The following is a 14,888-nucleotide window of genomic DNA, read 5'->3' as shown; positions in this document are numbered from 1 at the left end:
AAACTACATTACTGGAACAGTTTAGCACACAATGAGCTTTCATTTCCTAAGAAAGTGTGTACTCGTAGTATACTGTCCATACTTCTCCTCCCTCCCTCAAATTATTACAAAAGGCACTGACTTAATCCCTGGATCAGTAGCACAATAAACATTATCTCCCACCAAGCACTTAAATGGCTTATCTGGAATGATTACAGAACAATGTATCTGTCTCTCTCCATTTCTCCCTCTCCCTCTCCCTTTCTCTCTACATAGACACATACACACAAAGAAAGAAAGACAACATCACTAGAATATAAAAATAAATGGCATTTTAATGACTGTCATGAATGCAGTAACAGCCAGTATTAAAAATTGTGGGCTAATGTAACGTGTATACCTAAAGGATAAAAAATGAGAAAGGACTGGGATTATTACCATAGCAATTCTCCCACTTTCTTTGAAAAGTTACTATAAATTTAAATATAAATTTAATATAAATATGAAAATTTATACATCAAAAGGAAATTTTACTGAACTTTCCTAAGAAGAACGTAGTGGTATTAATCGTGAATATAAGCAACTGACAGTGTCCAAAGCACCTTGTGCTCAATATAGCATTTGCCACGGAAATGAACAGCAACAGACATGTCTTGTACATCTCCAAAGGGTGAAGGGGGTCCTAAAATTTTGTGCACCACAGGCTCTGAAGAAGACATCAACACCCAGGTTCAGGATATGTGGTTCCTCAGATTAAGACATTTTCTCAACCATAAAAAAGTGTTACTAATATTCAAATAAAGGACTAGTATGACTGTATAGCAAGCTTACTAAAAATAAATATTGCAAAAAATAAATATTTTTGAGAGCCTGCTACTTAGAAGGCATTGTGCTTAAAACCAAGGAGGACTTCCCTGGTGGCACAGTGGTTAAGAATTAGCCTGCCAATGCAGGGGACACAGATTCGAGCCCAGGAAGATCCCACATGCTGCCAAGCAACCAAGCCCGTGTGCCACAACTACTGAGCCTGCACTCTAGAGCCCACGAGCCACAACTACTGAGCCTGCACACCACAACTGAAGCCCAAGCAACCTAGAGCCATCAGCCACAACTATTCAAGCCCGCAAACCATAGGGCCCACGTGCTGCAACTATTGAAGCTTGCGCTCCTAGAGCCTGTGTTCCACAACAAGAGAGGCCACTGCAATGAGAAGTCTGGGCACCAAAACGAAGAGTAGCCCCTGCTCACCACAGCTAGAGAAAGACCACACAGCAAAGAAGACCCAACGCAGCCAAAAGAAAAAAGCAAACAAAACAAAAACAAAACAAAACAAACAAAAAAAAACAAGAAGGAAATATCTTTGCACTTATTTATCAATAACCATTCTTAAAACAACCCAGCAAATGATACAGACATATAGCAGTCTCTTTCCAGAATGATTCTCCTACTATAAATTAATTTAATGAAGCAGAAATGGGACAGGGGAAATGAGTGCCTGCAATAGACTTTTTTGAAATAGGTAAATGCTTTTTCTAAAAAAAAAATTATTTATTTATTTATTTTTGGCTGTGTTGGGTCTTCGCTGCTGTTCACAGGCTTTCTTTAGTTGCGGCGAGCTGGGGCCACTCTTCGTTGCAGTGCATGGGCTTCAGTAATTGTGGCACATGGGCCCAGAAGTTGTGGCTTGTGGGCTCTAGAGCACAGGCTCAGCAGTTATGGCGCACGGGCTTAGTTGCTCCAAGGCATGTGGCATCTTCCCAGACCAGGGCTCGAACCCATGTCCCCTGCCTTGGCAGGCGGATTCCCAACCACTACGCCACCAGGGAAGCCCAGCAAATGCTTTATTTTGGGGGTGTGGGGGGTGCTGCATTGGGTCTTCATTGCTGCCCATGGGCTTTCTCTAGTTGTGGCGAGCGGGGGCTACTCTTCATCGCAGTGTGCGGGCTTCTCATTGCGGTGGCTTCTCTTGTTGTGGAGCATGGGCTCTAGGCACGCGGGCTCAGCAGTTGTGGCTCGTGGGCTCTAGAGTGCAGGTTGGGCTCAAACCCATGTCCCCTGCATTGGCAGGCAGATTCTTAACCACTGCACCACCAGGGAAGTTCCGCAAATGCTATTTTAATCAGAACGATATTCATCGCCCCTGTGGTCGTTAAAGTGTCAGACTTGGTCAAATATTATTCTAGATGTTTCTCTGAAGGTATTTTTTATATAAGACTAACACTTCAATCAGCAGTTTGAGTAAAGCAGATTATGCTTCATAATGTGAGTGGGACTCATCCAATCAGTTCAAAGTGCTAATAAAATTTTAAAACATTGACTTCCTTGGAGGAAGAGGGAATTCTGTCTTTGGATTGAAATTGTAACTCTTCCCTCAGTCTCCAGATTTTGGATCTGCAGCCCTCACAATCATGTGAGACAATTTCTTAAAATCAACCCCCCACTTCCTCCCTCCCCACACACATACATCCCGCAGGTTCTGATTCTCGGGAGAACCCTGACTAATATAACCTGCATACCATCATGGTCATCCCTCAATAAATGATCTCATCACCTACTATATGTAATCACCTTACCCTTCCTTTGTGTCTTATTTTTTCATAAAGTGATACCTCAATAAATGAATCCTATAAAAATAAAAACAATCTCCTTAATCATACAGTTAAGCAGGGTTGCTAAGGAATGGAAAATCTTTCAAAACTTGCAAACCAAACTCAGTAGGTAGCTGAGCACCTTCCATAAACACATCTTTTTGTGGGGCTTCAACAGGACTGGGTGTGCCTGTATTACAGGGACCTGAACACCAGGAAGAGTGAAATCAACAAGGTTTTCTTTCACCACCGGTGTTTCCCCCCCTTCTGCTTGGTTCCCATTCCCTTTCAGCTCGCTTGTCAACACACCAGTTCCCTGATACTTGTGCTGACTTGAATATGGTGTTGTGTTCTTCCAGAGAGTTTATTTCACCTTTTTTCTCTTCAACTCCAGAATTTCCATTTGGTTTTTCTACAATTTCTAATTTCTTATTGAGATTCTCTATTTGTTCAGTCACTGTTATCATACTTTCCTATCATTCCAGAAACGGTTCATTTAGTTCTTAGAACACATGTAGAATAATGGCTTTAAAAGCCCTGTCTACAAATTTTAACATTGGAAACAATCAGGAACACTTTCTATCACCTACTTTTCTCAATATATCACACTTTCCTATTTCTTGGTATGTATCATAATTTTATGTTGAAAACTAGACATGTTATATAAAATAGTATAAGAATTCTGGAAATCTCTCTTCCTCTACAATGTGCAGTTACTAATGCCTCTGCTGAGTTTTACTTTTCTTTAATTCTTTTTTTCATTTTAAAGCCTGCTTGCCTGGGGGGTTGCCCCTGTGTCTAAGTAGCTTAGTGGTTTAGCCAAAGATTCCACATAGAATTTGCTCAAATACCCTAAGTCAATAAAGGTTGTCATCCTTTCCAAAAGGATCTATGTGTGGGTAGAGAAACGCATTCAACAGGCAGACATTTTCAAGTCTTCCAGATTTTAGCTTTCCCTGGATGCTTTCATGGCTCCTCTGCCCCTACATGAAGCCTCAGCTAACCATGACTTTAGGCTAAAAGAGCCATGGGCCTGCACAACTCTCATGACCCCAAGACCATAACTTCCAGGGACAATGCTGCTGGGCATGGTCATGACATTGCACACCCTGGAAAATCAACCAAGTTGGAAGGGGAAGGGTGGAGTGTGATGGGAGCAGCCTCCGGGCATGAATGTGACAGATTCCCACTGTTATGGCTTAATATTTACCAGTTTCTCAAACATAAACACTTTCTACATTGTTGGAAGCCTTTGGTTGAGTTCTAGAGCACTGAAATGGTTGTCACTACCTGTTTTGCAGATGGACTTGATTCTAAGTCACAAACCTCCATCTTTCCTATGTATATTTATACCAAGTGTCTGTTCCCCTTCTACAGCTTTATAACCTACTTTGGAAGTCCTTAGTCTTCTACGTGTACTGCCAAACTTTCTTATTCCTTTAGATCCAGCATAAGCTGTGCCTTCCTCATGAGACCATCTCCCATTAATCCACACACACTGATCTCTACCTTCTTTGAATTCCTATTACACATCATTATATCAAAATCATTTTCTGTGTGCTATGTTTTTGTTTTCAGCAACATCCTTAAGTCTTCGGGACAAGGAATTCGGTTTTCATGCTTTGTATCCTCATCCCATACCTGGCAGAGTGATGAGTACAAAGTAAATTTTTGCCCACTTCAACCCAAAAATTTACACTGGAAGAAAACTGCCTTGTAATGCATGTAGTCAAACCATTGCCCCAGAAAGCAATGATTAAGATTCCAAGACCTAATCATGTAACACCACTAGCACATTCTTCCCTTCTGCACTGCATCCATGACCTAGAGTGTACACTATCAGCTGAAAGTACAAGGCAGGGACTACCGGTTGCCAAGCCTAATATTCATTTTGATCCTCTACCCTACTAAGAAAACCATAATCATATCCCTGCTTACCTTGTAGCTAGGAGTTCAAGTGGAGGAGAGGCACTAACTGAAAAGACAGTAGCCTTCTTGAGATCATTAGGGGAAGGGGTCATATTCTAAAAGATGTCAAAACTAGAAATGGAAAGAACCTAGGTCATTAATGACACATCACAGAAACACTTCACTAGCCCTGGACTGCCTACCCAGTAACTTTCAATCACATGGTTTGTATAGGCCATTGCAATTTTACCAGTGGTTGAATTGGAATTACATAGTGAAAAGGTCATGACAAACCTGGTAACTAAATCACTATAAGCCATTAAGAAGCATATATTCTCATTTACTATATAGAGAAAGTAGGGAAAAATCTGACTTCCTGAGTAATAACCATTAATCATCTTTGTCCACAGTCCTCTCATGGTCACAAGTGTAACCAGCATGGAATTAAGAGAATGCTTGCTTGGGTTTGAATCCACAGCTCCACTGTGTGAATTCAGCGCCTGAGTTTTTCTAAAGTGCAAAATGGGACTAAGAACAGTATCTATTTCATAGTATTGCTGAAAGAAATGAAAGAGAAAATTCATGGAATGCCTTTAGAACAGTGTCAGGCACAGGCTACAACAACAGTAAATGTTAATGGTGGTGGTGGTGATGACGATGATGATGACGACGATGACAACGACCTAACCGTAAGTTCTAATCCACTGTAGAAGGCCACTATAAATACCAAATAAATACATAAACTGAAACACATTTTTCTAAACGATGCTCATCTTTTATTTCAAGACTGAACTCTGAGGTACTGCTGGCTTGCTTTCATGTTTTGCTATCACCCTACATTTGAGAAAACAGTGAGCAGAAAAATCCCAAGGACTGAGTGACAAAAACCCTACATAGGTTTTTATTTCCTTTCCCATCTGTCTTGTAAGAGCATACTCTTATGGTAAACAAAGATTTGAAGACATCAAAGTTCCCCCCTCTGAAATAATACAAAATTTTAATAGTGGTTCAAAGAAATTTTTTTTAATTCCTTACCCAGAAGATCCAGCGCTCTTACAAACACCAAGGAGGGGCCTTTTTTCAGCAAAGTTGTCACACTTTTGAGCACCTGATAAGGAACATGAAATAAAATGTAAAATAAAACTTTGAGAAGTATTCTTGTATATTTCCCATTATTTTCATTCTCTCAAAACATTTACAGCTAAAGAGATAGCAAAACATTCATTTAAATTGATATATTTATACAGTTGACTGAACAAAAACTAGAAGAGCTGTAAATAAACTTATATCTATTTTAAAAATGGAACCAACATTTAAAAACCTTTTTTTTAAAATTAGCAACGTCAATCTTATACACATTCACCATGAAATCAGAAAACCACCCCTAATTCCACCAACTAATTACCTAAGAGTTGGATAACCTTGATTTCAAAACTAAATAAAGGAAGGTCACAACAGAAACTTTAAAAACTTAAAAAGTTCAGGCCATTCTCAATACACAACAATGCAAAATCCTGAAAAAAGACTGGTAAAATGAATAGCAATGTATTAGAAAACAATTAAATCAGTCAGTCCATGAAGAAAGACTGAAAGACACTGTCAACCAGAGAGCTCCAAGAAACAGCACAACCAAAGTAGCCTCAATAAAGTTAGAGGCTGGTAAACACATACACATTGCTTGCAATCAGCTTTTTAGTTTGCTGCTTACAAACAGGTACAAGCACCTGGAAAAGTGGTTAACTCTATACAGGAAGAAACTATCAAAGATTTTGAAACTATCATTAATAATTTTAAAAATATGAGAAGATATTTCAGGCATGAAACAATATAAGAATGCAATGAAAAACTGACGCTTAGAAAATAAAAGAGCTCTGGGAAGTTAAAAACAAGGTAGACATTATTTAAAAACTTAACACAAGCATCAGAGAAAACTTCCTAGAGAACACAGCAGAAACACCAAAAAAAAAAAGAAAAGAAAAACAGCATTAATTTATACACGCACACAAATACATACACAAGAGAAATGTTAAAGGACAGTCTCAAAGTTCCAGTACGTAGGTAGGAATTCCAAAGAGAGAAAAGAGAAAAACAGAGGAGGAAAGGATCCATGAAATGTTTCAAAATTTTTCATAGAACAAGGACAACAAGAATTATGCAAGAACGAGGCAAGGACTCCACTCATTCAGCATAGTACTGGAAGTTCTAGACAAAGCAACAAAGCAGAAAAGAAAGGGGGAAAAAGTCATACAGATAAGAAAGGAAGAAATAAAACTGCATATTTGCAGATAACATGACTGATACATTGAAAATCCCAAGGAATCAACAATAGCAAAAACTTCTAAAGCTAGTGAGTTAGCTCAGCAACTTCACCAGAGTCAAGATCAACATACAAAATATCAACCGTGTTTCTATATACTAGCAACAAGCACAAAGAATTCCAGAATTCCATATTAAAAATACAATACCATTAATAACTGCTCAAAAGAACATTAAATACTCAGGTATAAATCTAAAAAATATATACAGGACTTAGATACTGAAAACTACAAAATGCTGAAGCAGGAAATGAAGGACAATCTAAGTAAACAGATATATAAAGTTGACAGAAGATGCACAGATTAATGGAACAGAAGACAATCCAGAAATAGACCCAAACAAATATGGTCAACCGATTTTTGAAAGAGGTGTAAAGGCAATTAAGCAGAGTAAGACCATTTGACCATTTCAACAAATGGTCCTGGTGCAACTGCATACCCATAGGAAAAGAATAAAACTGGAAATAAAACACCTTACCTAAAATTAACTCAACATGGATTAGAGATTAAAATGTAAAACTACATAACTTTTAGATGAAAACAAAAGAAAATCGCAGGACCTAGGGTTTGGTGAAGAGGTCTCAGACATGACACCAGAAAATATGACCCATGAGACCAAAAAAAGCAATAAGTTGGCTATAATTAAAATTAAAAACAAGCTACACATTGGAAAAAATACTTGTAAAACACATATTTGACAAAGGACCCATCTAGAATATATGAAATAATCCCAACATACGCAAAACTAAAAAACAAAAATCCAACTTTAAATGGGCAAAAGACATGAGATATTTCACTGAAAATAAGATATGGAAAGCAGATATGCAAATGAAAAGATTTTCAACAACATTAGCTACCAGGGGAATGTAAAAAGCAAATGCTGACAAAAATGCAGAGAACTTAGATCTTTCACACATTCCTGGTGGAAATATAAAATGGTACAGCCCCTTTAGAAAAGAGTGTGGCAGTTTCTTTGAAAGAGCAGAAACAAAAAACCTAAACATACACTTACCATATATCCCAGCAATCATACTACTGGGCATTTATCCCAGAAAAATAAAAATTACACCCACACAAACTTGTACACAAATTTCATAGTAGATTTATTTTAAACAGCAAAATAAGTGAAATCATCCCTGATGTCCTTCAGCAGATGAATTTTACCTCCACACCATGAAATATTAATCAGTAGTAAGAAGGAACTAACTACTGATACACTAAACAACTTGGATACACCTCAACAAACTTGTGCTAAGTGAAAAAGCAATACTGTTTAAGTCCATTTATGTAATACTCTTGAAATGACAAAATTAGTACAGAGATGGAAAACAGACTGATAAATTCCCAAAGGTTAGGGATGGTGGATGGAGATGGTATGAGGGAGATTACTGTAGTGATGAAATACATCTGTATCTTGATTATGGTAGTGGTTACATAAATGTACACATGTGATAAAATGACATGGAACTATGTGCACACATTCCACCAATGTTAGTTTCCTGGTTTTTATATTGTATATAAGATGTAACCAGCTGGGCAGAGGGTGCACAAGACCTGTCTGTAGTATTTTTGCAACTTTCTGGTAAATATGTAATATTTCAGAAGGCAGGTTTTTTTTAAAATAGAAGATAGAATAAAGAGGATAAATATTTTCTTTTAATATTATGTAATTTAGTTTATGCTCTTTAAAAAGGTACATATGTCAAGAGTGAGACGAAAAGCCACAGACTTGAAGAAATACTTGCAAAAGACACATCTGATAAAGGAGTGTTACCCCAAATATAACAAAGTACTTTTAAAACTAACCAGTAAGAATACGAACAACCCAATTTAAAACTGAGAAAAAGATCTGAACAAACACTTAACCAAAGTAAATATACAGATGGCCAATAAGCATATGAAAAGATGCTCCACATCACAGGTCATCAGGGAAATTCAAATCAAAACAGCAATAAGATACCACTCCACTAGACCAGCCAAAATGTAAAACAACGACAATACCAGAAGCTGACAAGGATTCAGACCAACAAGAACTCTCAATCATCACTAGAGGGAATGCAAAACTGTACAGCCACATTGTAAGACAGTGTGGCAGTTTCTTACTAAACTAAACATACTCTTACTACAAGATCCAGCAATCATGCTCCTTGGTATTTACCCAAAGGAGTTGAAAACTTTGTTTACACAAAAACCTGCACATGGACATTTATATCAGCTTCGTTCCCAGTTGCCAAAACTTGGAAGCAGTCAAGATACCCTTCGGTACATGAGTGGATAAATAAACTGTGGTACCTCCAGACAACGGAATATGACTCAGGACTAAAATGAAATGAGCTACCAAGCCATGAAAAAACATGGGGGAAACTTAAATACATACTGACTGAATGGCTCTGGAAAAGGCAAAAGAAAGTTACTGAGACAGTAAAAATACTGAGACAGTAAAAAGATGAGTGCTCTTCAGGGGTTAAGAAGGAGGGAGGCATGAGTAAATAGAGCACAGAGGATGCTTAGGGCAGTAAACTATTCTGTTAGGACACTACAATGGTGGATACATGTCCTTATGCATTTGTCAAAATCAACTGAATGTACAACACCAATAGGGAACCCTAATGAGAATTATGGACTTTGGGTGATAATGATGTCAGTGTGGGTACCTCTGTGGTGCAGGGTATGAATAGTGGGGGAAGTTGTGAGATGTGAGGGGTCAGGAGATATACAGCAACTCTCTGGACTTTCTGCTCAATTTTGGTATCTAAAAAATGCTCTTAAAATATTAATTTTAAAAACATATAGCAAGCTCTTGAACACCCATGTTCACTAAAGAATCATTCACAATAGCAAAAGGTGGCAGCAACACAAATGTCCATCAAATGATGACTGGATAAAGAAAATGTATATATTAAAAAGGAAATCCTGTCACCCGCTACACATAGATGAATCTTGAGGACATTATGCTAAATGAAATACACTATTCGTGAAAAGACAAATACTCTATTATTCCACTTGTATGGGGAATCTAAAGTAGTCAAATTCCTAGAAACAGAAAGAAAAATGTGATTACCAGGGACTAGTGATGGAGAGAGAAATGGAGAGCTGGTGTTCAATGGGTACAGAGTTCTCTGAATGCACTTAACACTGCCAAGCGGTACAATTAAAAGTTTGTCGGGAATTCCCTGGCAGTCCAATGGTTAGGGCTCTGTGCTCCCTCTTCATGGGACCACGGGACACAGGTTCAATCCCTGGTCAGGGAACTAAGATCCCGCATGCTGCATGGCACAGCTGGGCAGGGAAAAAAAAGTTTGTAAAAATTTAAAGATGGTAATTTTTTTTTCTTTATGTTTGGCTGCCTTGGGTCTTTGCTGCTGCATGTGGGCTTTCTTTAGTTGCGGTGAGCGGGGGCTACTCTTCGTTGTGGTGCGCGGGCTTCTTACTGTGGTGGCTTCTCTTGTTGCAGAGCACAGGCTCCAAGTGCACAGGCTTCAGTAATTGTGGCTCGTGGGCTCTAGAGCGCAGGCTCAGTAGTTGTGGCACATGGGCTTAGCTGCTTCATGGCACGTGGAATCTTCCCAGACCAGGGCTTGAAGCTGTGTCCCCTGCATTGGCAAGCGGACTCTTAACCACTGCGTCACCAGGGAAGCCCTAAAGACGGTAAATTTTATGTTATGTGATTTTTACCACAATTTTGAAAAAGGTACAAGTTGTGTGCTTGAACAAGTGTGTGCCCACATGAGTGTGTGTAGTTAGATGTATAGACAGATATTTAGTTATCTTAAGTGCTAAAGACAGAAACACATAAACACCAATTTCAGGATAGGAATAGTACTCTTAGGGGTCTAGGATGAAGACAATATTTGGGAGAGGTAGCCAGGGGACTTCAGCTCTCTTTTAATAATGTTTCATTTCTTTGCTAGATGGTAAGGAGCAACTGCAATGTTAATGTTAATAATCCTCATTAATGGATCCCTCCAAAAATAATGAGGTTTAATCCAGAGGAGGACAGGTTAATGGTTACACATTTAGATTGTGATCTGACATAATATACTTTTAAATTGTGATAATAATTATACTAAATAGGTTAAGACAAGTTCTATGATCCACTAACAGACTGTATTATCACACCTTAAAAAGATCAAAACTATAAAAAAAAAGGATCCAAAACTATAAACACAGTGTTGATGAATAAAATTCTTCATAACTAATTTAAATTTTGAGAATCTTATAAAGATCAGTGGCTACATCTTCACCAAACATTAATTTACTATGGATTGTGTGCTCTTACCCCTGCTAAATAAATAAATCAGATTTCACAATTAACAATATGACATTCCAGTGAAGCACAAGTTAAACATTAACTGGTCCAAAGCCCATAACATTTATGTTCCAAATTAATTATAATTGAACTTCAGCTATACAAGGCCAATTCTTCACTCCTCCATATTTCACCTTCACCTTTAACAATACCTATTTTCCCTCTGCATCCTGGTGTTCTGACAAGGTCTTTATGGTTTGTACCTGAATTATACATACCAATTTGATATTTTGATGAATGATACATCATGTCTTTAAAATGCAAATAATACTGGCAAGAATGGTTTGATTGTTTTTGTGTTTCTCAAACCTGAATTGAAGAATTCCATTGGTTTCCACTGACCTACTGGGTTACAACAGTCTCACCGAATCTGTTCTCTAGGTCAGTCACCTGACGCTTACTAAAGATAAGCGTCATGGACATTCAGAAAAGGTAACCAAGCAAAAAATTTAAACTACAAAATAATGCCCTCACTTAAGAACAACATAAAGCCAAAAGCCCCCACTGTACTACCAAAACCTTGTAAATAGAAAAGACAAATCTACAGTAAGCAAACAAACCATAACAAATTCTTCAAATATCTTTGAGGCACACTCTACATTAAATTTTTTCAAAGTTGGAAAACCATGTAACAAAACCTTAACTCTGCCTTAAATAATTTCTTTGTGGATGGTTTGAATAAATATAATTTTTTAAAGTGTTGGTATAAAAATTCTATAATCTCATGAACACCGTAGCTATTAACCTGATTTTTCTTGCAATATAAATAGCATGTACTCTCCAAGATGCCTAACGGAGTCATCACCCTCCCATAATGTAATCCTCCAAATTGTAGAGGATTAACTTTATACATAAAATTGTGTTTATTTGCATGTACAATAGAGAGAATGACGTTACACACACCTGTTCTACAGCATTTAACAGAATGTAGCATGATGATTGAAATGAAAAGCCGTTAGCTAAATCCATCAAATATAAAAACTATTGCAATCCTGTTGCAAAGTCCTTTTGTTAAACTCCTTTTATTCTAAATCCTTTTAATTCTGTCCTGTAACACTAAAACATTTATAAAAAGCTTAAAATCCTAATAAATCGCTCAATTAAAGTAATGAAAATGTGCTTGCCCACCAAGTCACCAACTCCTCTCCCCCTCAGCAAAATTCAAGACGGTTTGCATGTCAGAAAATGCTGAATAACACCCATCATACACACTATTACAAACTCATTAACTAAAGAGTTTAAGTTCATGGATCAGCCTTACGGATTTCAAGATATCAAATAGAAACCACTTCTGTATGGATCCAAAATCATATCCAGAGGCAAATAAACATCCAACTGATAATAAGCTATTTCAGCTCCACTCTTTTGATGTTGAGGATGACTGGAAAACAGAGATTTTACACAAAAGTGTATTAAGTAGGCACTAATTTTAACTGAGAGTGCCTTCTGCAGAAAGATTCCATTGAACAATTTAATTCATTTTATCAGTTAAACTGTTTCCAAGTCTTCCATTCCATTTGTTATTTTATTGAAATAATTCTTTTAGAAAATATTTAATTCAATGAGGTTGTCCAAACCCATTTTCATCAGAGTCTCTCAATGTGAGCTTCAAGTTGACATATTTGCAGATCTAAATTTTAGCTAGAAAGTATGATTCCATCGTCAGTTTGTAGTCAATACATTTTATTGTGTGTAATTTTAGATTCTGTGCAGATATTTTCCCACTAAAAAGGTCTATTTTATTACACAATGTTCTATTTTGTGCTACAAAACAATCACCATTATGAACTGAATACTCTTCATGTTTATTTCTCATCTATACAGAGAAAGATGTGAGGAATTTTTTTAGGACAAAGAAGAGAGAGATAAAGTGGAAGATGAGATGGAGCAACTAAGCCCATGCGCCACAACTACTGAGTCTGCACTCTAGAGCCCATGAGCCACAACTACTGAGCCCACGTGCCACAACTACTGAAGCCCGCACGCCTAGAGCCCATGCTCTGCAACAAGAGAAACCACTGCAATGAGAAGCCCGAGCACCGCAACGAAGAGTAGCCCCAGCTCGCCGCAACCAGAGAAAAGCCTGCGCGCAGCAACAAAGACCCAACACAGCCAACAACAACAAAAACACCCATGAATACCAAGTAAATCTTTGCATCTGCCTCAAGTACCCAAAACATGCGTATACATTTTAGACTCCATGGTGACTTCAGAAAGTTTAAAATGTTAAACACAACATTTTTAAGTTATTGCTGGCTTTATTATTTTTCTCCATAAGTTAAAATGTTCAGCATGTGAGGTATCCCTTAATATTTATGGCATCGCATTATTTCTCTTCAAGGATCAGGGCCCTTGTGCTCTTTCACAGATTTGACTCACCAGACCTTAACAAACACAAAGTACAAATCATACATTTGACAAAGGAGTAAAATGAGATTTTGAGAGGCTAAATAATTCTCCCAAGTTATGTGGTACTAAACCACGTGCAAACCAGAAAGACAGCCCAGAATTTGCTCCTCTGTTACCCTGGCTTACTGAAAAATCTACTGTCAGGGCTTCCCTGGTGGCGCAGCGGTTGAGCATCGCCTGCCGATGCGGGAGACGGGGGTTCGTGCCCCGGTCCAGGAAGATCCCACATACCACAGAGCTGCTAGGCCCGTGAGCCATGGCCGCTGAGCCTGCACGTCCGGAGCCTGTGCTCTGCAATGGGAGAGGCCACAATAGTGAGAGGCCCACGTACCGCAAAAAAAAAATCTACTGTCAGAAAGTTATGACCAAGAAGAACTCTGTTGGAAAATAAATAAATGTACTGATAAAGGCTAATGTATCTCATCCCTTAGTGCTTTAATTCTCTCATCTGTAAAGTGGAGATAAGTACCAATACCTCACATAGGATTGCTGTGAGGTTTAAAAAAGATAAGATATGGAATGGACTAAACAAGGTGCTGCAACATGTAAGAACTCAATAAACTTTATGCAGTTATTATTGTTGCTGGCAACCGTCGTATTGTGAATCCATTCATTTACTTTCCTCGTAAGAAAAAAACACTGTTCATGTCCTTAACTCCTTTCTTGCTCTTCTACCATGGTATCAATATCTCTCTGACCTAGCCCTCTACCCTGCTCACCCACGTTGGAATATGCCAAGCACACTCCTGCCTCAGGAACGCTCCATTTTCTGCTATCTCCTTGGAATTATCAAGTTATACCCTAGTCATCTCCATAGTTCTCCTACATACTTTTTTTAGGTCATTGCTAAAATATTTTCCAATCAGAAAGATCACCCTCTATCATGCTTCCACTCCTTTGTTTTTCTTCAAAGCACTTAACAGAGCCTCATATTATACACATTCAATTGATTATCTGTCTCAGCTCACCCAAATGGTGACTCAAACTCCATGACACATAAAGACTTGTATGACAAAGTTCACAACAGCTTTATTCATAATAGCTCAAAAAAATATATTCAACCCAACAGAAAAATGAATAATTAAATATATTCATAAAATGGAACACTACTCAGCAATAAAAAGGAAATATATACTGATACACGTTAACATCATCAAGAACAGAGAAGACTACTCCTCTGAAGTGAATGAAGTTGGAACAGTATATGCTTCCGAGGGGGTAAGGATGACTGGGAAAGGGCATGTGAGAATGTTCTGGGGTAACAAAAATAATCTTTAAAGAGGTATGGATTACATAAGTGTATGTATTTGTCAAAACCCAAAACTGTAACAGGTAAATCTCTGCATTTCTCCACTGTAAATTACACCTGCATTAAAAAAT

At 37.9% G+C, this 14,888-nt stretch overlaps 1 protein-coding gene across 6 annotated transcripts in view; it reads right to left on the bottom strand.

The window, feature by feature from the left end:
• BCAS3 (BCAS3 microtubule associated cell migration factor) overlaps positions 1-14,888 on the bottom strand; it is a 564,511-nt gene that overhangs the window by 474,842 nt on the left and 74,781 nt on the right. For all 6 annotated transcript variants that reach the window (XM_059047562.2, XM_059047561.2, XM_067021771.1 and 3 more), the window contains exon 7: positions 5,511-5,583. In XM_059047562.2, coding sequence (XP_058903545.1) covers positions 5,511-5,583 — 73 coding nt within the window. The remainder of the gene's footprint in view (positions 1-5,510; positions 5,584-14,888) is intronic.

This window comes from Kogia breviceps, chromosome 19 (genome assembly GCF_026419965.1).
Source record: "Kogia breviceps isolate mKogBre1 chromosome 19, mKogBre1 haplotype 1, whole genome shotgun sequence".
In the NCBI taxonomy this organism is placed as follows: Eukaryota; Metazoa; Chordata; class Mammalia; order Artiodactyla; family Physeteridae; genus Kogia; species Kogia breviceps.
This window is presented reverse-complemented; position numbering and strand designations above follow the sequence as displayed.